This window comes from Geospiza fortis, unplaced genomic scaffold, assembly GCF_000277835.1.
Source record: "Geospiza fortis unplaced genomic scaffold, GeoFor_1.0 scaffold538, whole genome shotgun sequence".
NCBI lineage: Eukaryota > Metazoa > Chordata > Aves > Passeriformes > Thraupidae > Geospiza > Geospiza fortis.
In genome coordinates this window covers 716,398-740,094 of record NW_005054368.1, presented here as the reverse complement: position 1 = coordinate 740,094, position 23,697 = coordinate 716,398, and the positions used below count along the sequence as shown (strand labels likewise).

Genomic DNA, 23,697 nt, shown 5'->3' with positions numbered 1-23,697 from the left:
TTCAGCAGGTTCATGAACAGCGTGAAGTACCTGGGGACAGCCCTCACGGTCACAGGTGCCCTGCCACGGGAACCAACGCACAACCAACTTCCCAAACCTCACCCATGGGGAGTTAAAAAACCTCCCAAAACCTCACCCATGGCAGCCAACGCACAACAAACCTCCCAAACCTCACCCACAGCAGCAATCACACAATAAACCCCCCCAAACCTCACCCCCTCGCCAAGCAGCCTCCTCACGGCACAGCCCAAACCTTAACTGTGTTCCAACAACCTCCCTTTGTCCCAAACCTGGTGTGCCCATTCTCCCCAACACTGGTGTGCCTCTATCAACAAACTCAAAGAGAGTTTAAGTTTCATGGATAAAAATAAATAAAATACACTATCAAATCAAGGTAATCCTTGCCATGACTGAAACACGCATCTGCATTAAGCAGAAACAAAGCCAAATTTTCTAATTATTTTTTAAATGAAAATGTTTCCATAAACCTACAAAGTAGAGATTTTGAAATGGGCCAGAGAAGAGGTAATTCCTCTTGAGATAATACAATTATTTCTGCTGGAAGAAAAGGACAGTTTGTAATAAAGGTCATATGAGGTTTCTCTTCAGAGTGATTGTATAGAGGAACAGTTAAAAGTCACTATTTACTTGAGAAATAATTGAGATTTTGCTTCCATCAACTCAACACCATCTCCTTCTTCAGGCTGGAGTGGAAGTCCAGCAAGAAGAGAGACCACTGCTTCCATACTCGCCTGGTCCAAATCTCTGAAAAATAAAATTTAACAAATATAAGACACTTTTACTTATAGCTCTACCTGCAACCAAATGTGAAGAGTGCCCCTTACCTTGTCAAGCATTTCACATCCTCATCTGTTGCTTGATTAGATGTTCCCATTACCCAGTCTGTCAAATATTCCACCATTTTGTTCCTGTTACACATAAATAGATTGGTTTAGCTTTGTTGGGGTTTTTCTACCTGTCTGTATCACACATTAAATTGTTACAAGTGTTCAGTATCACCACAAACTAAGTAATATTTAAATGTAGCACCAGGCTTATAATCATTCTGAAGACAGACAAGGGAACTCTCTCTGTACCAGGAATACTGCTGTGACAGGGCTTTGGTTTCTTTTTTAACCACCTAACCAAAGAAAACTACACTCGCCCACAGTACTCTACCCTATCAGTCAGGCAATGCCATCCTTACCTAAATTTCATTTCTTGACAAAATGAAAGGTCATCTCTCCTCTCCATCATTACTTCTACCAACTGACAGAGCTTTGTTTTTATTTGAATGGCATGTACCAGATTTCCAAGCACACGCACATACCTGAAGAAAAAAGCAAAAAAGATTAATTAAATACTTCATGCTACTTCACTTCCTCTGCCCCAAGTAATCCCCTGCATCAGTAGCAAATTTCTTCTGGCCAAAACTTTCTATCAGTGTAATAGTGAACCAAAATCTGCCCTTCAGCTGGTTTTTAACCACTAACATCAATGTACAGAAAAGTAACCAGGACTGCCTATGGCAGTAGGGCCAAGCTATGGAATGGTCAGCTCTTTAAAACAAAACAGTCTCTCTTCAGCAATGCACTTTATGCTACACAACTTCCACAATACTGAAGTTGTCAGAACCATAAGGAGGATCAGAAAATCAGCTGCTGCTTCTCCATGGACACAAGCAGAAAAGATTTAAACTAGAAGGTTCCAACTCACTTAAACATAATGCCTATGTATAGGAAGGTCAAGGGGGCTCCTTACCTAACCAGATTCAGCATCATTGTCTCAATGCTCGCTTGGCCAAGGTGTTCTGAGCTTCCTTCTGTGTGATTGTCAAGCAAATTCTTCATTATAGCAATGGTTTGCTCTACAAATTGTGTGTTGGTGTCAGTTAACAAGACCTACAGGATGACAATTTCTGGTTAATTTTTTACACATAAAACCAAAGAAAGAGTATTTGCCAAATACACTGCAACATTTCAAAAATCTCATGGACAAGCATTTTTCTAGTTACCATCAAGCCAAGAGAATTCCAATACATGTCACAATTCAATATGGGAACACTGCCAGGCATAAGGATTCCACAAACAATCTCACAGATTCTGCACTCAAGAGTTCACTACTCAAGAATGTTAAATACAGCCTGGAATCACAACCACAATAATCATTAACATGTGCTGTGACGATCACTCTGCTCACAGGGGGTGTGCACAGAACACAAAGAGGGATCCATTTCAGTCACCCGGGGGAAAGACAGGACTGACACAAATGTAAATAATATCACACAACTGTGAATCACCTGTCCTTGAGAATCAAAGAACTTGCTGATGGTATTCTTCAGTTTGTTGAAGAGCATAGGATAGAGGGCTGGACTGAGCTCCAGCCCCACCAGGTCTTTGATGTTGGTGCGGATCTGCAGCCCCACCTTCTCGTGGTTGCAGACCATCAGGGTGAGCAGGCGGTCGATGAATTTGCTGACCGGGGTCTCCACGCTGCCCTCGGTGGAGACCATGGAGATCATGGAGCCCTTGCGCTCGTTGAGGGGGCCCATGGGGGGGCTGTAGGTGGCCAGCCCCGCGCTGCTGCGGTGCTGCAGGCACACGCCGCCCAGGGCACACAGGAACCCTGTCATGTTGATCCACTCCTGCAGCGACTCCGTGTCTGACAGGTCGATGGAGCCGCCGCCGCTGACGTGTGACATCCGCCGCTTCACGATCGTCTTGTGCAGGCTCTCGGTCACCTGGAGACAGAGGTCGTTTGCTACGTTAAAACTCAAATGCCTTAAAATATATAAGCTTAAAGACTTGGTTTGAATTTCAAAATGTTGAACCAATGGAAAAATTTATAGTCACCTGCCCATCTTCCATTTTGGTCTTTGGATAGTTAAGGATTAGTTTTGTTGCTTGTTCCCATTTTGCATGTGTATCCTCCCAGGCCTGAAAGAAGATAAAATATATCAAGATTTAACTTCAAAACTACTTGTAGCAACAATATTTCTGTGTTTGTTTTTTTAATGGGCACACAGAACATACGAAGTGAGAAGTTAGTTCACCTCTGTGTTGCCTGCAGTGGGGTGTTCAATGCGCCTCAATAACGCCATCACTCTCTTCTGAAGCGCTGCTCTTCCTGCAAAGGATGCAGAACATTGAACCGAATTTTTGAAAATCCACCTACATCAAATTTGTGATATTTGAAAGTAATTATTGAATTAAGAGGAACATATCCCCCTAAAATTCTTCAGAAAGGTAGCTTCTTGTTACACAATTGTAAAATCATCCTGAGCTCAGTCACCCAAATTCCTTACACTTTCTAGCAATTCTAATAACTAAGACATTCCAGGAAAAGCCAGAGCGGCATGAAATCAAGAACCTCAACCTGTTTAAAGAACTCAAGCACAAGTAACAGTCTTTTGTCCAGGTACAAAATTACTTTTACTGACTCATGACTCTTACCTGTTGACATCATGTTGCTCACAGATGCAAACTCCATGAAAGTGTTGTAGTTTGGCAAAAAATTATGCACTGAGACCTCATCTACTCCACATCTGATGTCTGCCTCCTCACAGAGGTGACGGAAGCAGGACATGGCCACCAGGACTGCCTCGATATCTGGGCTCCACAGGAACATGTATAAGGCCACTTCCAGCTTGGTCTGGGCTTGGCGGCAGATCGGGGTTCCGCTGCAGCCTGCAGTGCTCTCCTGGGAAACACACAATTCCCAGTTGGGGAACACTGCTTGTGAAAATTCAGCCCTGGCCAAACTGTGTTTGAAACTCCTTTTGTTCTAGTAGGAATAAGCCATCCCAAAAAGGATCAGGGCTCATATATGCTGTCACAATGCTGTTTGCAATCTTAATAAAAAAATATCTGCCAACGTTTTAACTGAAAAAATGTTACTTTGTAAAGTCTGAAACATCATTGTTAACCAGCACATTAACTCTAAAGGTAATTTAATTTCTACTTGCCCACAGGGTTTTTCTCAAGTGTTAAAATGAACTATCAACATGTATTACTTACTATGGAAGAATTCCCCTTTGCTTTCCTCAGGGTAGCCCCTGGTGCACAGCGCATCATTTCCTCATGGTCAAGAGAAATTTGACTAGTTCCACTTCCAGAGACATCATAAAGGAAAAGGAAGTGGCAGGAACTCCTATCTGATTGCTATAAAGAGAAGGGAGGAAAATAATGTATCAATTGATACTTTAAAAGAGTAAAAGGCATAGATCTGAGGAAGGTAAAAAGTTCTTGGACATTTGCACAGTACTCTTTCCACTGCTGCACTCAGAGTGTTATCAAGTTCCTTGTGTTAATGGTATCCTAGACTGATATTTCCCCATAAGAAATACATTATTTGATACTTTAAGAATATCAGAAAGAAGCGAGTATGAATTCTGGGACTTAGAAGAACCTGAGATCCAAAAGGAAACTTTCTTTGTCCATAAGCATGCGTATTTTACCATTAACTACCTTCCCTTTCTCTCACCTTGGGTATTAGGCAAAGAGGCACAAGGCACATGTGAAACATTCATTTTCTAGGCAAGTACAGCAACCTGTGCAGCTAAAGGGGAAAAAAAATCCCAAACCTAACTTTAGTTACCAATTCTAACCAAGGTGCCTCACAAAACAGAGAGGAAATCAGAGAATGGAACATGTAGGAGTAGCTACTAAATCTCTTCCAATCAAAAATAACCTAGTAAATAAAGGAAGTGACACCAACAGAGAACAATTCATGTCAATGATACTAACAGAGAGATGGTAATGTTCACTTACTTTGTTTTTTAGCAGAAATTTATTCCTACAGATGAGAATCTCTCGCAGCCACTTGAGGATTTCTGTACTGCTGAGCATCTGATGACTCGTAAGCTTCTTGCAGATATAAAAAAGCATTTGTGAACTGCAGCAAAATGAAATTCAGCATCAGCCTTCTGATGGAACACCAAAACTTCTGAAGGTATTATATTACGTTTCACATAGAAATAGGCACTTAGCATGAACACCCTGTGCAAACACTACCCTGGGCTTCCAGCAGTACAACAGAGAGGTGAGAGTGTGCATGGACAGGCCAAGCTCCCCTGGGACCCTTCCCAGCGCCCGCGGCCTGGAGCAGCTGAAGCCCCGCGGGCAGCCCGGCCTGGAGCTCCAGCTCTGCCCGGGACAGAGACAGCACAGACAGGGCAGCACGAGTTACCTACACTGCTCTGACAACGTGTCAACTCTGCTCTGGAAGGAACACATCTAGGGATGTTCCTTCTTCACATCCCGTCAGGCCTCACACTCTCTGTTAAAACTGCCAAAGGGTCCAAATTAGTGCCAAGTGTGAAGGGTTTTCCCCCCGCCCGAAGAGACCGTGAACTCCCTGTTGTTGCAAAGCTTTCCCAAAATACTCACAGCTATTTCAAAACAGCTATTTCTCTCATTTATATAAGTTAATTTGCATACCTGATCTCCCAGAATGTTTCTATAGGAGCATCAGGATTCCACAAGTCAATGCTGTCCAACTGGTGCAGAACCAGCAAGGCCTAAAGCCAAAGAGAGTTTCACTTAAAGACAGAACTTCACAGAGTACCTGAGCACAGGCAGAGAAAATCAGTGCAGTCATATTCATTAACTGCTTTAAGAACAACAAAAGATATAAAAAGTATTTTCCATAGAACAGCAAGAGTTCATTGTTACTTGCTGTCAACAACATTTCATTTTAGTCATTACTCCACGCTCATACTGCAGACGCAGAGGTTTTCCCTGGTATCTCTGTCCAAAGCCATGCTGCACACATACACACACACTCTGTTTTTGCAGGAGAGGCTGTTTTTGAAGCAATGCCCACCCAGGGAGCCTCGGGCTGTGCCCCTCACCTCCATGGCCTCCTGGGCGATGTCGGGCATGCTGGACTGCGGCACCAGCTGCACCAGCCCCGTGATCAGCTCGGCCGTGCTGCCCTGCGAGTCGGGGCCCTGCTTCCTGGGGTTCTGCATGGAAACACACAACACAGGCTCAGCTGCAAAGCCTTCCCTGCTTGACCACACTACTGACAGCTCCTGCAGCACTCCTGCTGCTGAACTAGGGGGATTTGGGGATCTTTCAGAGAATCTGTTGTTTTATTTTTAATCCATAACACGCCTTGCATATCATGTCTCTGACAGAACTGGAATATTTTTATATTAAACCATCACAGGCCTAAGAAAATGGAAGATCTGAGACAGTACTCATTGAAATGATGACTAATTTCCAACCCCCTCATTTTAATTTTCTTCTATTCCCCTCTCCTTCCCCCTCCTTCCCCTTAAGAGTCACACAACTTCATGCTCCCGCTCATTGTTTTGCTCTGATTCTGTAAAGTCTCTTACAGTTTCTTTTTCCTTCAAAATCACATGAGCATCATAACCAGAGACAAAGATGAGTAGGAAGTGTCCTAGATGGTCAGGTGACCATTAATTTTTACTCATTTAGTAGCTTCAAAAGTAAATTCCACTATGACTGAACAGTATGACAATAGGATTTACTTACACACAGCAAAAGCTTTGGATCTGCATGGATCAGTTTCACCAAGGACAACAGCAAGAACTTGTAGCTTCTGGTTTCCAAATCAGTAGGTTTTTCTTTAAATTTAAGGCTTGTCATTTTCTCCTTAAATGTAAGGCTCTGATAGAAGGAAAAAAAATCACAGTCTTCATCAGGAAAGTAGTCAAACATAACAATTATAATTAAACATCTTACGAAATTTATTGCTTTTGTCATCTATAATTTAAAAAAAAGTTTAAAAGTATACAAAACTCAAGTATAGTCACATAGCCTTCTAGTTCAAAATCCCCTCTCTCACAGGCAATCACGACTGTATCTTTAAAGTTCCCTTAACAATTGTTTCAGTAAGCTGCATGTAGACATAAGAAAATTTTTTGCAAAAGAGACCAACTGTGGTGAAAGAAAAGTGGAAAAAGTACCAAAAAGAATTACTGGTGATTTCTCTGGTGTGAGACCGAAATAAAAATTAATGTTTCCAACTTGTTCTGATTACATGAGAGGGAATTCTTTCTAAAGGCAAAGTAATGTCTTTATTTTCTGCTACAGCCCCAGGCCAGATGCTTGCATGTTCACCTCAACAGCCTCTGGAAAATGAACCTTTCAATTCTAAAAGGCACACAGGGCATCACTTAAATATAATCTGCCTTCAGCTGAAAAACCAGTGAACTACTTATAAGTTTTGAACAAAAGGAGAAAGCCTAGTTTGAAATCACCTTCAAGGTAAATGATGAGCTATGACATGGTATGATTAACTTCTACAAGAAATTAGGTCTTCATGTTATTTCAATAATTAGTTATTGTGCAAATATATGGAATAGAACCTACCACATAAAGCATCTGATCAAGAAATTGATAGCACAGTGGTAGAGGCAGCTAACTCTGTGCTAAGCCTTGGTTTGCCACAGCTCAGGGATTTCTAGGAGAGCCACGTGGCAAAAGGAGATGTGTTTCTGTGAAAGTACTTATTGCCTCCACACAGTCCAAACTAAAGAGTGTCAGTGAGAAAGCCAGGCCAGGCTCTCTGCAGTGCACTGAGGGACCAACAGCAGCGGGACACTGACAGACAGCACCGGACAAGGACAGACGTGGAGGAGTTCAGCATCAGTGAGTTCAGGCTGGAAATGAGGAACCAGTTCTAAAGCAGAGCAGGGGCACAGGGGAAGAGCATCGTGCTGGGCACAGAACCAACGGTGCCTTCCTGGGGGAAGGAGCTCCACTGGCGCTGCCCAGGGGCTGGCGGGCTCTGCGGTAACTATGCACAGAAAAGTCAGCGCAAGGAAGGGCTTTTCTGCGGTAGTTACGGGTCATACTTACAGCAGCAGAGGCCCAGGGCCATGCAAAGCAGGGGCTGGCGGGCGTCTGAGCACGTGGGCAACAGCAGCCAGGCAGAGGGAAAGTGAGAAGCAGAAGACAAAGCACCACCAGTCAGAGCAGGGGTATTGTCAGGGCAACTATTCTCCAACAGATGAATACACACAGGTGAAAAGCAAGTTAAACATGGAGTAGCTTTCAACCAAAAGCATTGTGCTCATTTGCTCTCCTTTGAGAAGCCCAACAGGAATATTTTTACGTCTCATTTTAGGCTCTCTAAACCAACCTACCAAGACCACTTGCCACAGCAGAAGTCCTCAAGGAATGTTCAGAGGAGAATGCAGCAACACATCTGTGTGTGGACTTACTGGAAGAATTTGGATGAGCGACAAATCTGAATTTACTCAAGACTTTCTCCAGCACAGCCAAGAATATTGACTTTATTTCATAATGGTTGAAAAATCTTTTCCTTTGTTGCTGTCACCAAGACCAAACAGTCAACTTGCTCAACATAAAGCAAGACAAATGAAGATGCCAATCATGGTAAAAGTATCACAGCTTTCAGTGATTGTCTTCACATACAGAATGCTTTGGTTTTTCACATTAAGCAAGGATGGACATGTTAGCTGGCTATTCACAGAGTCAGAAAGCTTAAAATGGACAGTTAGCCACAGAGGACAGTTAGAGGACAAATACTTGTACGTAGCCAGTTTAAAAGCACTAGGAAAACAGAGACATTGAACTAGGAACAGCCAGTCCCCCAACACTGCAGGGCTACAGAGCACGTGTGGCTCCCTGCTGCTCTGTTCTTCCCCCCTCTGGTGTCCAGTGCAAGGTGCTGAAGAGGAGGGCAGGGCTGGGTGCCCCAGGCAGGGCTGGGTGCCCCGGGCTTACCGGGGTCATGCGGATGGCAGGGTGTGCCCCACAGCCCTGCATGGCGCGGTGCAGCGTGTCGCTGAACATGCTGCGCAGCTCCACGGCGTGGCAGTACACGGCGTCGATCCGCGGCCACCAGTCCAGCGCCGACTGCAAGGCAAGGGCAGCGCTGACCCCGAGCCACAGCTCTGGGGCCACCGAGGCTAAGCGTGCCCAACCCTCACCCCAAATTCCCTGTACACTGTACCAGTATGCCCAGCGTCATCCTGCATGCCCATTATCAAACCTGTAACCTTTAAACAGGCTGCAACTGAAGCAACAATTCCGACCTAGCTGCTCACTACAACGCTCTGCCTCCTGAACAGGCACCAACCCCGAGATGTTCTGCACTCACAAGATCTAGCCTGCTACCCAAATGGTATTTACTAAGCAGATATTGATCTGAACAGAAGCCCCAGACACTGAGCTGATGAAATACTGCCAGAACTTACGTTTGTGATGATTCGGTGGAGTGAATTTACCAGCACATAATGAAATGTTGATGGGGAATTCTGTGCCAAGCAGATCTACAATAAAAATACATAAAAGCCACTTAGGAATATCTTTGTCTTTGCCATCCTCCTATCATCCTGAAAAACATTCTGGAGCCTTTTTATTAAATTGACAAAGCTGTCAAATCTGAACAAGAGAAGCCTAATCAGCTGTGAAAAGATTTATCAAAACATGCAGGGATTTATTACTAAGGGATATTTATACAGTTGAACTCATTTATGAGCTTCACGCTGCTGTTAGCACAGCTTTTATAACTGACAGATTGTCAATAGTATGTAGAGAATGACTTACCATAAGCAGTGTTCTTACCTTGAAGTGTTGGTTATTGTGAGGATTTATGCGGAAGCAGGAAACCAAGCAGTCAATCATCAGGTCTACATCTGCATTCTGATTGCCTCTTGAAAAAGGTTTGCTTGGGTTAAACAGCAAATTCTATATCATTCAGAAAAATATAAATATATAAATCAGATACCATTATTATTCTTGGCTACTTTTAATACAAAACTTTCCATTGAAAACCGCTGGTATTCAATTAAAAAATTCAAAATTAACTTCATTATTTCAAATTTCTTCACTGCAATTAGGAGACAGACATTCTTACCTTAAGATCTACTACCATGGACTGCACTAGCAGGAAAATGACAGAATTATCTTCCCAGTTGATGTACGTAGATGCTTTGCACAGTTTAACGCAAGCAATAGCAGCACTTTCAGTCAGCTGCCTGCTCCCACTGTGTCCTGCCAGGGCCTTCCTGAGATTGTCCAGGAACAGCTTCTGCAGAATTCAAACCAGGGATAGTTATAACCAGACACTGTGATGGCAAAAACCAACTGGATGCAGCATCCTGGAGAAATCCTGTCATTATTAGAGACATTCCCTTTGACAGAGCTGGGGCAATCAGAATGGCACAAGAGGTGGGTGTTCACTCCCAGCCCTCATGCTGCAGCCACATCAAACCCAGCAGGTGCTGCACCTGTGGGGCCCACAGCCCCCTGCAGACCCCAGAACCTCAGCACAGCCATTTGCTGCAGGTGGAGGCAGAGGAAATCACAGCACAGAGATTCAAATCTCCAAGGAAATAGAAAGTTCTGAAATAACATTGTTTGGGACATACTATCTGTATGAATTACTGACAGTAAAGGAACGTATGTAAGGTGAGAACTTAAAAAGAGTGCATAAATTTACATATGGAATTGCAAAGTGCTCTTGAAGGAGGAAAGCCAAAATTAAACATCCCTGAAATACAGAATCAGCAAAACCAAGCCAACTCTAAAAACCAGAGCCAGAATTCATTCTCTTACCTTGTTCATTTTAGTTTCCTCTACCACATCCTTTGCTATATCTTGGATTATCTCTGGACACAGGACCAGGAGGATGATCTGCAGTGGCCACACTGCTGCTTTACGTTTCGTGCTTTCCGCAAAGCCATCCACTAAATCAAACAACTTCTCAGCACAATCTGCATAAAACATAGGCCCAAGTCCAATACCAGTTTTAACTATGAAGAGGTAAAGAACAGGTATAAAAGAGCAGAGGGATAGTTCCACCTACACAGAAGGAAAGTTCTGGTCTGCACAATACTGACATGCTACTGGGGATCAAATGGTCTCAACCCAGTTAAAGACATAGTTTACCTGAAAATATAAATTCTCCTCTCTTTTTCACTAGAGACAAGTAAAGGTGATGTTCTCTAAGTTTTTACCCTGTATCAAGATGAAAAATATAAATTTAAAGAGTCTCCATCTTTTGGGGTTTATTTCTTTGTGTTGTGAAGAACAAAATGAATCTCTTTTAAGAGGGGAGTCAGGAAAGAAAACAGACAGGAACATATTCTTGCCTGCCCTGACAAAAGTTGACAGAAATTTGTTTATTTGCAGGCTGCACAAGGAGCAAAGAGGGCACAAAATGCAAGTGAATGCATTTGGTGATATCTGAGAAACCAGCCTTGAACACTGTCATGTGTTATGCCTTACCAGCCATGTCAGTCTGGGGGGTTTGGTACAGCTTTGTGAATTCATCAGGATAGTTTTCCACCCAGTTCCAAAATGCCTGCAGATAATGGGAAACACCTTCACATTCCAGAGCTTCAACAATTGTACTGAATTACACATTTAAACAAAGAGAGGTTTTATTCTTAACTCTAATCACTCAAAATTTCTTGCAAAACATATGTGCATCAAAGGGAGGCAGCAATTTTTATTTTATAGTAAATTACTGAATTGCAACTATTCCTAAACTAGAAGAAAGTCTATGAATAAGCAATGAAACAGAAGTACTGAACACTTACCTTCTCAAGACTGTTGATAACAGCTAACTGAGCTACTTTCTTTAGAGCTTTAAACTTGAATACAGTCTCTGTAAAGATAAAACATTTCTGCATTTAGAACAGAAACTTGTTCTAAAAACAACACAGGTTATACAAGATATTTGAAGCACAAAGCAATTTTCAAATCAATGTTTTAATACTACTTAACTACTCTTAAATACTTCAGTAAATACATGACTGCTTGGAGTAAAACAGAGCAATAAAACCCAGATATATCAATTGCACTGTGTCATCTCTGACTAACCAGATTAAAATAGAAATATTTCAAAACAGGCTCAGATCATACCTTGCAAGAGTCGCTTGAGTTTTGAACAATCCACACTGATGTACTGTAACAGTTCAATATCATGAACATCAGCATTATCTTCTGAACAAACAGTCAGTTCCTGCAATCTAAAAATACACAAAGTAAACAAACTTTTCCATCAGATCCTGCCAGACAGGTATGAACACACCTGTGAGATTATACATTTCAATAGCAGGAGAATGTTCCATCATCTCAGATGAACATTTCCAGACTTAGAAATAAAAGATCTTGCATGATTAAGACTTAATATTACAGTCTTGTGCCATCCTCGTACTGAAAATGGAGCTAGAAAACCAGTGATGATCTTACAAGATGCCAGTACCTTCTGTGGATTGACTGTGCCCAAGATTTGCCTAAATCCTCCTGTCATCCACCCTCCTGTGGCAGTAACCTTGTCATCTTTTCAACTAAACACTGAAGTCATGGACTCCTGACACCCTTAGGCTACTGCTCCTTCCCAGCAGGTCCTGCCCCAGGTAAGATCTCAGAGCACAGCAGGGACTGATGGTACTGGATACCACTGCAGTGAGCTACAACCATTCTTGCTCCACATTTCTCTGGCCTGAGCACACAGGATGAAGTTTAATCACAGCAGTTTAAACAAAACAGCATCTTTTCACACTGCTGTCTCAGAGACTTTACTCAGCATCTCCCAGACACCAAGCCACTGATCACTGCAGCATCTGTTCCCACAAACTCGGGAGTGCCACGGCTCCTTCCAAGGTTACAGATGTGTTTCAGACATGGAATGTGATTTCTAGCACTACACACAAAAGCAGTTCTTCATGTCTTCAGCACCAGGGAATCTTAACAGCCCTCACTGGGACTGGGAAGGTCCCCACTGCTGTGCTTTTCATGCCAAAATCCCCCAGCTGCTGTGCAAGGCCCAGAAATATGCCTAAACAGGAAACCCGGGTCAGGGATCAGCAGCGCTGACTGGCAGCAGGCTGACCCCTGTGGAGACCAGCAACAACTGGTCAAACATTTAACTGTTGCTGTACAAGTCATCTGCAAGGGAAAACAGGTTAGGGGAAAAGCATTCTGCTCCAGCTCAAAGGGATGCTGAGGGGGTGCTCTGGAGCAGGGGAACAAACCATGCTACAGGCATACAAATACACAGATCCTGCCACTAGACTCAAGGATTCTCAAAAAAATTCAACCAAAACATGCTTCCAATAAAAGGAGCAAAAGAAATTGTTTCCATTTCCATAAGCAACAAAACACTATCAACCTATAGAGTAAAACAACATCCCCCATGCTAGCTGCCAAGTCTAGGTTCTTGAAATAGAAGTTATTAAAGGTTCTGTAACAACTCAGAAAATACTTTAAATTTCAAATTACTCAATCATTTTAGACTGAATTCTAAAACACAAACATTTTCCAAAGAAATATATAAATATATGAGGAAAATATAAATCTCTGTTTCAATTAAATTGGCTCACTCATTGCTATGTGACCATGTAAGGCTGCCCAAGCTCCATTTCTAACAAATCAAGAATGATGTCAACTGTAACACTGTGTGACAAGAGCTAAGCCACTTCAAGCACCTTTCAAAAAATATCAAAGTATTTCAGTAATAAAAAGCTTAGCACACCACTCTAGTGGACTGACAAATGCTGAAGCATCAGAAGGATCTGGAACAGAGCAAAAAGAGACAATAGATGGAAATTTTGGGCCTGTCTCCCATCTTACTTAGAAAAGCAGAAAATCCAGTTATTTTTACAGTAGATGTGCTGTGAAACTCAAATCAGAAGACAAATGGGTCTTTTCCAACAACTAACAAACAGCCCAGCTGTTTGTCCCCTTCAGGCATAAGACAGATTTAACATAAAAGCTTCCTAGCAGGAAAACAACCATGGGGCTCCAGCACAGTTGTGGACAATCACCAGTTTTCATTCTAAATTTGTAAGTAAATGGATACAACCATTAGCTTCAGCATTCTTTTTTTTTCCAAGACACCTTGCACCCACAATAACTTACTCAACTTCTGCTGCATTATCTTCACTCACTATTTTCAGCGGTACTTTTGAAAGCAGATTAAAAAAGCAATAAATGCAGCCAGCAGTAACCCAGGATGGGGTTGAAACAGGTTCATGTCATAACCTGAAACCCAAGTAAACCTTTTACTCTGCCCAGTGAAAGATTGAGGGCATTCCACTTGAGAACTACCCCATTAAAGAGTATTTAAAGCATTGGCTTCTCTGAACAGCACACAGCTGGTGGCAGACAGAGGCTGCAGGCAGCAGTGCAGATGCTGTCCCTCCCATGGGGGCTGCAGGCAGCAGTGCAGATGCTGTCCCTCCCCAGGGCTGCAGGAGCAGTCTGTACCTGGTGGAGATGCGGCTGAAGACGGCGTTGAAGTTGTTGCAGCTGAGCGAGAAGAGCACGCCCGAGGCGGAGCTGCGCAGCTCGGCCGCGTGCTGGTTGCCCTCGCGGTAGGTGTGGATGAAGTGGCAGATCTCGGGCAGCAGCTGCTTCACCAGCATGGTCTCGTCCAGGCGCATGGTGTCCTTCGGTTGCTACGGACAGACAGCGTCCCCTGAATTCTGATCACGAGGCAAAGCCTGGAGCCCTGCCCCAGCAGATCCACCTCCCGACCTGCACAGAGAGGCTCCATCCCCAGCACAGCCAAACCACCCCACAGCCTCAGCTGAGGACAGCAGGCTGATGGGTGCCATTGAGCACCAGGCAAACATTAAACCAGGTTCTGAAGCAGCACATGCTTTGCCCTGATGAGCATGCCCTGCTGCTCTGGGTGAGGATCAGGACAGCACTGCCTGCCTTGGCTTCCCCTGAGGGCTAAAGGGCAAAGCCCACCCTCACGTCCCTTGGGGTAGGGGCTTGGTGACCATATTTTGACAGAGAGTATTTTATATTAAAAATGAACCAAAAAGAGGTGCTTCTCCCTTGCTCTTGATGGGAATTGCTCTATACGAGTCAAAAATGGCTTAATTTCCCTGCAAAAGAAAAATCTAATTTTTGCCAGTTTGCACAGTGTGAGACATAAGGAAACTATTTACAGAAGAATTCGAAGTGAAACTTTGCTCTACTAAGAGCAAGTTTGAACAGAAGGGTCAGCACTAAAGCCTTCTAAAATTCTACCAATGAGTTTTCCATAGGGAATCGGGAAGTTTCAGAGACTCCCACTTAGCTGACCTGCGTCCTGTTGCCATGAGAACTTGATGAAACATTGAGCAAGAAATCCATCTGAAGATACCACAGAACACAACACGCTTTGTACAGAGCTTTGGCTCACTCTGATTTAACATATTCTGCCTCAAACTGCTCTCATTTCAAGTGACAGAGCAAGAAACATTCAGCACAATTTTAGGCTATTTAAATATGATGATCTATCAGGAAAACCACTGTTTCAAATATTATGCATTGTAGAAATATTTAAAAATAACTAAATTCTGAACTTAAAATTCTGAGTTTTTGACTCAAACTGCTCTTATGACTCAATGCATCAAAGACAAAAAGTGCCAAAAAGGGGGGCTTTTCTCAGCTGTAAAAGCTGGAAATCAGACACAGCTTGAAAATAAAATCCCGTTCTTGTTAAAAGAATAAACCACTGCAAATCTCGCTCTCAGTGAAGCTTGGCTTTGCAATTCCAGCTCGGCACAGTAAGTTGTACAACCAGCACCACTCTCCTCCCAAAGGGACCAGCAAACTGCCTTGCAGCAGCTCCGACTGGAAAGTTCAGGCCTGCACTCCCAGTGGAGATTTGGACATGGTTAACTAATGTAATCTAGGAAACACCTGCAGAAATCATCTCTAGAGTAGTGGCAGCAAAGTTTCTGCTCTATATAAAAGCACATGGAAAATTACTTCAACAAATGAAAGTTTTAAGACATTTTAAAAAACCTCAGCCCTGTATGCAGAGAACCAAGTAGCACAAAATGAAAAACCTGTACTGAATTCTCTGCTACTTTTAACAGGAAAAAAGACCATTAATTTTAGGCAATAAAAAGCACCCTCCAAATCATTAATGCTTTAATTACATCAACTACTTGCATTTATAGGAAGTTTTAGTATTTTTAAATGGCATTAATCCTATTTTGCTCTAAATCTGGTGAGTTTTTAGTACCAGTAACAACAGATACACAAGCATTTGACTTGTATTCTCCAACCCATTAGATTCCAAGTTAGAATTACTTAGGCAAGCCTACTCACCCCTGCCAGACATTTTTCCAGTGTATCCAAGATAATCAGCTGAGATAGATATAAATTCTTTTCAGCAGTTTCTCCAAATATTCTCTAGAAGTAGAATGGATTCATCTGAGACACAGATCTTTGACTTGTGATGTAATGAAAGGGAAGCAGCAAAGTGGCACAGTAAATTATGGCTCCATTACTGCTCTGGTTTGGAGTTTAGACATAAAGCCAGCAAAAGTCAAATTAAAATAGGAAGTAAAACCTTATCACTAAAGAAATATCTTTGTCCAGTCTGCAATGCCAAAAGCAACAAGGAACCAACAGCCCCTGCAAAGTAAGAGTGGAGGTGCCCTGCAGCCCCTCACCTCCCTCAGGCCCACTGGCTGCTCAGAAGTGTGGGTTCACCTTTCAGAACCTATTCAGGAATCAATCAGTGCTGACCCTTTTGCAGTTCTGTACAGGATGCCCCACTGCAGACACGAGCAGGACTCCCTGGGGTGCTCCAGCCAGCACCCAGTCCTGCGCCAAGAACAGGCACTGCCTCCAGCAACATTGAAACAGCAAAACAAAGCAGGAAAGACTCAGCCAAAACCACAGACAGAGCACCTGACAGAGCCACCCAGAGAGGTTTACTTTACCCCAGGGCAGGGGTGGCTCACCTCAGCCCAGGTTTCAGCTGAGATTCCTTCTGAACCAAGACTGTTATGACTGTGTGTCTCTTGGGCTGGTCTGTTCCAGCCACAGAAACCCTCCCCAGTTATTGCTGATTCCCACAGAAGCTCAGACCATCACATGTGACAAACATTCAGACTTGCTCCTCAGGGCAAACTTTTTAATTGACACTTTCAGCTAGGTCTTTCCTCTCAAAATCTGTGTATCACATAGAGAAACTTCTTTAAACTGTACAGTTTTCTCATTTATCAGCCAATCACCTTGCACATCAACATGTTCCCTCATGCCTGTAGAGTTTAATTAAAATAAATTCTCTCTCCAAAGGGATTACAGGTAGCTTTAAGCAGCCTAAAATCCCTAGCAGCAGGGCAACCTATTTTCTCATTTTATCAGTCCTCTGCAGTTCCAGTAGCTGCACATCCTTGTACAACTGACAGCCAAAGGCTCACTCTAAATAATGTCTCTAAAACCATACAAAAAGTACTGCCAGAGCCTGGCCAGTTCTGTTACCTGTTTGGGGAGATTCCAAATGATCCCAAATTACATGGATTCAAAACTCAATGAACTAAACTTTTCTCATGGCAAAGGTTCTCACTGAAACTCATCTGGTTGTTATAAAATACATCTATCTTATATATACACAGACACACAGTGAAACTCCCAAGCAGCCTGGAAAATTCAAGTAGCTCCAGTTTTAAATCCCTTCCCTGCCCCAAAATCCCAACACCTTTCTGTGGAACATGGCTCGGATGGATGCTGCTGGTGAACTTCAAAACAGAAAATAAGTGTAAAAGACAAGCAACAATCTGACTAAATTTCAAGTAATTCTCTGCAGATTTTACAATAGAAATAAATAACAACTATTTGAAAAAAAAATCACCAAACAATGCAAAATTAGAAAGCTTACCATGTTATTAACATTTTTTAATATATTGGTGAGACCACTGATGACCAGGGAAAACTTGTACTTGGAAATGTTGATGAGACATTCCTTGTTGTGCTCCGTGCTGACTTTGGTGTGGGTATTCTGCTGGCAAGCCTTTATTGGAAGCTACAAGAGAAAACTGTTATAAGCTTTTTCACACTGAAATTTACAGCTTTAAAGATGGGTTAAAAGCTTGTGACACACCAGAAACCACTTTGAAAAACATTCAGCAAGAGACAATAGTGAACACATTATTTCATCTTCTCTACATTCATCTTTCCGTTAGTTATCTATAAAACAAAACACTTAAGCTCACCTGTTCCTTTTTCTGAACTGAAACTAAACCTCTATTTTGTGATAAATTTTCTACAACCGGGATGTCAAAGCAATCAAAAGGAGCAGAAAAATATAAGACAGAATTATAAGAAAAGATTCTTTATTTTAAAAATGGGCTTAATAAAGACCAAAAACCTTCCAAGAAGAAAATGCATCTTGGGACCTGAGGGGAGGAAAACCCCAGTAGGTCCCAGAGTAGGTGAGCTGGAAGGCAGTGGCTGTCCCACGTGTGTCCCCTGCTCTGTCACAGGACAGGCCTGGCCAAGGAGGAGCCAGCGCTGGCCCTGCAGCCCCCACGGACGTGGTACCTTTGGGGTCCCCCCACAAACACCCCCAGTGCTGAATCTCAGCCTCAAACACGCTTGGAGCACCTGTGAGCCACATGTTACCTGTCCCTGCCCAACAGCCAGTGGTAAGAACTGGACCTGAAATCCATCTTTGCCCAGAAAGAGAAGATTCAGAGCGACTGCACGGCCTGAGATGTTCCTGCTGCTGCGTGAACACTGGGTACTTTGTTTCCTGCTGTACCCAAATTCTTCAGGGGTCACAAACAAGTCACTTCCCAGGCACACACCCACTCCCCCTGCCTGCTGCCAGCCGCCACTCTTCAGAAACAATGCTTTTAATCAGGATTTACATTTTTTTAAAGCAAACTAATATAGGAACATTTATGCCATTTGTATTTGAAAGTGTGACCTTGGAATTCCCTATCCATAGGAGCTTGAATTGCTATTATGAGTTTTAACCAATTTTGACCAGAATTGTGAATAAAGTTGTATTCTGAAAGACAGCAACAGCTCAATGGAAATGCCATGGTGTAATATTTGTGCATTAGAAAAGATTATCGGAGAGAGAGAGAATTTAAGAGAGGGTAAAAGAAGGATTCCAAGGAATTACAATCAGCTTTACAGCTGCAAAGTGCCTTAGGAGGCACCTGCCAGGCTGGGGGCTCTGGAAGGGCACCCTCCCCACTGCCCCCCTGCAGCCACCTGGCACCACCTGCTGCTGGGGAAAGTCCAAATGCCCAGATTGAAAGTGCAAGGTGAATGGCATTGAAGAGCTCCAACTTGGAGCACTCTTGTCCAACAGTTCTGAATGCAGTGTGCCTGACCCAGCCTGTCCCCTGGGAGGGAAAAGGGCACTGACACACTGTCCTGCTCTGATGCTACGGGGTGACTCCCCTCTCTGTATAAGCTGAGCTTTGGTGTGGGTTCAAGCTCAATTCTACTGGTACCATGGAGTAGGATCCCTATGGACATGGGCTGGGTCTTTCCTAAGAGAATGGCTGACTGTCAATGAAGGAAAAAGATGCTCCTGGCACTCCAGATCAGACCAAACCCCCCGGAGCAGCAGCCCCGGGTCCCTGAGGAGCAGCAGCCCTAGATGGGCTCCATGAGCTGCAGCACCTCCAGGCCAAGGGCTGAGACTCTGCCTGCAAGGACACCCACAGCAACAGCCCATGAGCAACCCAGCTCATCCCCACTGGAATCTGTGACTCCCTGGCAGCTTGGGCTGCAGGGCTTCACAACAGCGTGAGGTGCTCCAGTGTGCTCGCCTTACCCCTGGAAAAGCAGAATAAACAGCATTTATGACTCAAGTTTTGTTTTCACTGTCAGATGTTATTTCTACAATACATTTTTGGAAGTCATTGGAGGATGATAGATACATTTAATTTAAAATTTCACTATTGCTAGTACTTTTTATTTGGATTTTCAAGTCTCTTGCTGACAGCAGCAGCAAAGCTCAATACCACTGAGTGCTAAAACACTTGAGAAGAGCCTCTCAAAGAAACTGTGTCATAGATCTAGTTCTGTGTGCTCCCATGCCAGAGAAACATCACATTACACACTTCTGGAGCTTCCTGCCACAACAGCCACTACAACAAGGTCACCTAGAAGTAAAACTGCTTTTTATACTATCATTTAAAAAAGCAAACTATACGAAAAGGAAATACTAGCACTGTTATTTTGGGGGGCTTTATTTCTCAGCTCTTTTGTGCACTCTGACACGCTGGAACATTTTATTTCCCGTCACAGAATGCAGTGACAGTGCTGAGCGACTAAAGAGAATCTATTTTACTTCTCTACAAATATCCATTAATCTAAACATTGGGGTGGGGGAAAGCTGAAATTTTACTTTCATTGACTTTTGATTCTCTAGTCTGATGCAAGAAGGTCCAATCTTTTGTTATATGAAGATGGACATTGGTTTGGAACCACGATCACTGACAGGCCTGACTGTCTCTAAGTTGTGCACTCAGGCTGTTGAGAAAAGCTACACTGAGCCATGGATTTTGCTTTATCACTTCTAATTAATGAACACAAAGTTTAATCAGCTCTACTTAGTTGGCATTTAATAGTCTGGAGAAACACACAACATCTAGGAAAAAATCCCTAGTGCTGTCCTTAAGAGACCGAAAATCCACCTCAGTTCATCCTCCCAAACAATCTCTTGGAACTTTTCAGCAGACTGTAAGACACACACGTACTGGTGACAGAAAATCCCCACAGCAGCACCCCTCCTCAGCATCAGCACTGTCAGAACCAGACACAAATCTCTCTAAATCAGCAGGCACCTTCCTCCCCTCTATCAACACACACCTGCTAAAGAGGCACTATCCCTGAAAAGAACCTCACAGCCCAGCCTTCCCCAGTTTCAAAACTTTCAGAAGTTTCTATATAGGATGCTCTAAAAATAAAGCATTGTCAGAAGGTGAACTGGAAGTTGGTGCTGTGACCAATCCTGTATTTCCCCATCCTGCCAACACAAACACTGTGTTAGGTGAGGAAGGGCCGTGGCTCACCTGGACACTTTGAGCAGCTCCTCAGTGCAGCCAGGGAACACCTGTGGCACTGGGCATTTCCCTCCTGTCCCTGGGCTCCAGCCCTGTGCAGAGCAGCACCTCAGCTGCAAATCCCCTGCACACACCCTGAGAGCCATCACACCAGGGCCACGGCAGGTTCTGCTCCGGGGAAGATGGAACAGCACACCTTGTGCTGCAGGCAGGGCTCCAGCCTGGCTGAGCCCCAGCTCCTGGGGCGTTCTGCCCCACACACAGCAGCTGCGGGCAGGAGCTGCACCTCCTGCCAGCCCAGCCTCACCTCCCAGCACAGGGACAGCCCTGGGGGCACAGCCAGCACAGCACAGCAAACACCTCACACTACATCCCATTACTACCAGGGATGTCCTAACAAGCCACGAGGAAAACCAGAGCTGGTACCTGCAACCGCTGCTTTTGCAGGTCTCTGATTCTGCACAGATTTCAAACACTGTGGAGAAAAATCAACAGGAGGAAGGAATATTTGCTTTCATTTAATACCTTTTAATTAAAGGGAGAATGGAACATTACTACTGACTTCCAGTTTTTATGCACTTCCTTAACTGAGAGCCATCACAACTCATGAACTGCAAATGGGAAGCCTAAACCAAAACCCACATAACAGAAGTCTTCTTTCTTTAAAGCATATCAGAATCACAGAACCACAGCATCATTAATGTTGGAAGAGACCTCTGAGAAGGTTGAGTCCAACCTGTGACTGACCCCCACCTTGTCACAGCCCAGAGCACTGAGTGCCACATCCAGTCATTCCTTGAACACTTCCAAGGATGGGCGCTCCACCACAATAACCACTTACATGACCACAAGTTTATAAAGGATTCACAGTTTTTATTACATCTGATAGTTTTAAACCAATCTAGACATAAATGGTTTGGGCAGTCAGACTCCTCCAACTATGTTCACAACTATTCCAGTGCAGTGCCAGCCTTCCTGTGATTTCACATTGTAACACACTTAAAGCTCTATGAAAACACAAAACATAAAACTGGAAGTGAGTATTTCCATAGGAAAAACAGAGAGAATTCTATTTTCCAAAGCTCTGACTATGTCTGAAATCACAGAGAATTCCATGAATTTCCAGGCTCTTTGTGCTACTGGAATCTAACTTTATCCTGTTCACCCCAAGTTTTGAAAAATACAGTAACTAGTACTAAGGGCAGGCTCTGCTGACAGGTCTCCCCATGCTCTCTGTCCGTGTGGTCTGGTCTCACAGGTCTCACCTGCTGCAGGCGAGGGCTCACTGGAGCACAGGGCAGGACTGGCAGGAGCTCCAGCATTTATTCCGTGAACCAGGCACTGGTTAATTCACAAAACTCTGCCTGCCAGTCACTGCAGGCCCACAGAATTGTACACACAAAAGCACATTTTGGTTAAAGCAGCATTTTTAACAATAAACAAGAGCAGGCCAGAGCAGACTGGTTTGCCCTGATTTCCCTTGTTTTCAATACCGATTAGCATCCTCTCAGCTTGCTGCTTCATCTTTCCTAAAATGAATTCAAGCACTCAGCAAATTAATGAAAAGTCTGTCTACATCTGTAAATTGGGAGGAAAGATGGTTACACTTTTCTTCCTTGCAAAGGAAGGAAGAAACCCTGGAAAAGTGTGTCTTCCCCTGGGCAGGAAAACCAAAACACAAGGGACCTGAGCTGCCCTTCTCGCCCTCCTCACTCAAACCCACTGAGACATGCCAAGCTGACTCCTGGTGCTGAAGCCACAGGTCCTGCACTCAGGCACACACAGGATGCAAACCCTCACAGCTGCATGAACACCACTGAAATAATCTGCATATATTCAGTGTATTTTGATAAGACACCACAACTGTGACTGACAACAATGTACTTGATGCATATTATCACTGTAACTCCACTATTTCAGCATCTCAGCTTTCTTCCCATCCAGAGAGGACTCCTCCCCTACACCTATCCATAACCAGGCAACAAAAAGTACAGAAAAATAATTCTGTTCTAAGTTTGTAACTCCTAACAGATGCTGGCAAACCCAGATCCACAATACACACAATAAAGAAGAGGAGAAAGCCCAGGACTTTTAACACCAGTACATCAAGAAATATTTTCTTGCATTATTGGGAGCATAATCAATCCTATGTCTTCTAAGCTTATGGAAAAAATGATCTATGACTCAAGGAGGAGAATAAGGTAACTATGCAAATATATCTACAATATATTGCAAAGATCTGCCTCATTATAATGTCAAAAGACAAAGCTTGATATTTTCCTCTTCAAAATAAATTTCATATAAATGTAGAAAGAAACGGCTTGTTTTTCTTGCACCAGGCCACATCTTTCTGCAGGGTGTTGAAGCCCAGCAGCACTGAGGGACAGATGCAGCACAGAACAAGGCTCAGTCTGGAGGAGCAGCTCCACATTTCTGATGGATTTACACCAAGCAGGGTCTCACAGAGCTGGGCCTCCTGTGACACAAGGGCTGCACTCACAGTGTGGCTAAATGAGACAAACACCACAGGAACTGATCACTGAGCCTCAGGGGAGCCACCTGAGTCAGGAAAGCACCTTGGGAGCAGGGAAGGAGTGTAAACTCCGAGCTTAGCCCCACGGGGAATCACCCACCTAATCCCAATAAGCAGTGCCTGCTGGTGGATCAGAGAAATACAAAGTCTAAGGCCAACAAATCCCTCTTCCTTCCATTCAGAAAATCCTTCTTGGAACTACTAGCGCTGACTTTTGCAAGGAGATGTAAATATCCATCACTGCAATGGAAACCAGGGGCTGGAACCCCCTCGTGACGCCTCAGGGCCGCGCTCCGGGGCTGGGGCTGCACACCGACGTCCCCCTGCACCGGGGGGCACGGGCAGCGCGGCCGCCGCAGCGCTCCCGCCCTCCTCCACCCCGCTCTCGGGC

General features: G+C 43.8%; 1 protein-coding gene across 1 annotated transcript in view; it reads right to left on the bottom strand.

The window, feature by feature from the left end:
- Nucleotides 1-17,918, bottom strand: part of NF1 (neurofibromin 1) — a 57,815-nt gene extending 39,897 nt beyond the window's left edge. Inside the window, exons 1-26 of the mRNA XM_031059769.1 lie at nt 17,913-17,918; nt 17,626-17,769; nt 16,065-16,148; nt 14,220-14,410; nt 11,871-11,977; nt 11,546-11,613; nt 11,232-11,307; nt 10,560-10,717; nt 9,859-10,032; nt 9,567-9,689; nt 9,197-9,271; nt 8,724-8,855; nt 6,504-6,638; nt 5,852-5,965; nt 5,439-5,518; nt 4,770-4,893; nt 4,017-4,160; nt 3,453-3,699; nt 3,053-3,126; nt 2,853-2,936; nt 2,300-2,740; nt 1,762-1,901; nt 1,208-1,330; nt 846-929; nt 649-765; nt 1-30 (exon numbers count right to left, since the gene is read on the bottom strand). The exon at nt 1-30 is cut by the window's left edge and continues 140 nt beyond it. Of these exons, the coding sequence (XP_030915629.1) occupies nt 1-30; nt 649-765; nt 846-929; nt 1,208-1,330; nt 1,762-1,901; nt 2,300-2,740; nt 2,853-2,936; nt 3,053-3,126; nt 3,453-3,699; nt 4,017-4,160; nt 4,770-4,893; nt 5,439-5,518; nt 5,852-5,965; nt 6,504-6,638; nt 8,724-8,855; nt 9,197-9,271; nt 9,567-9,689; nt 9,859-10,032; nt 10,560-10,717; nt 11,232-11,307; nt 11,546-11,613; nt 11,871-11,977; nt 14,220-14,410; nt 16,065-16,148; nt 17,626-17,769; nt 17,913-17,918 (3,275 nt within the window). The remainder of the gene's footprint in view (nt 31-648; nt 766-845; nt 930-1,207; nt 1,331-1,761; nt 1,902-2,299; nt 2,741-2,852; nt 2,937-3,052; nt 3,127-3,452; nt 3,700-4,016; nt 4,161-4,769; nt 4,894-5,438; nt 5,519-5,851; nt 5,966-6,503; nt 6,639-8,723; nt 8,856-9,196; nt 9,272-9,566; nt 9,690-9,858; nt 10,033-10,559; nt 10,718-11,231; nt 11,308-11,545; nt 11,614-11,870; nt 11,978-14,219; nt 14,411-16,064; nt 16,149-17,625; nt 17,770-17,912) is intronic.
- Nucleotides 17,919-23,697: the final 5,779 nt, after the last annotated feature.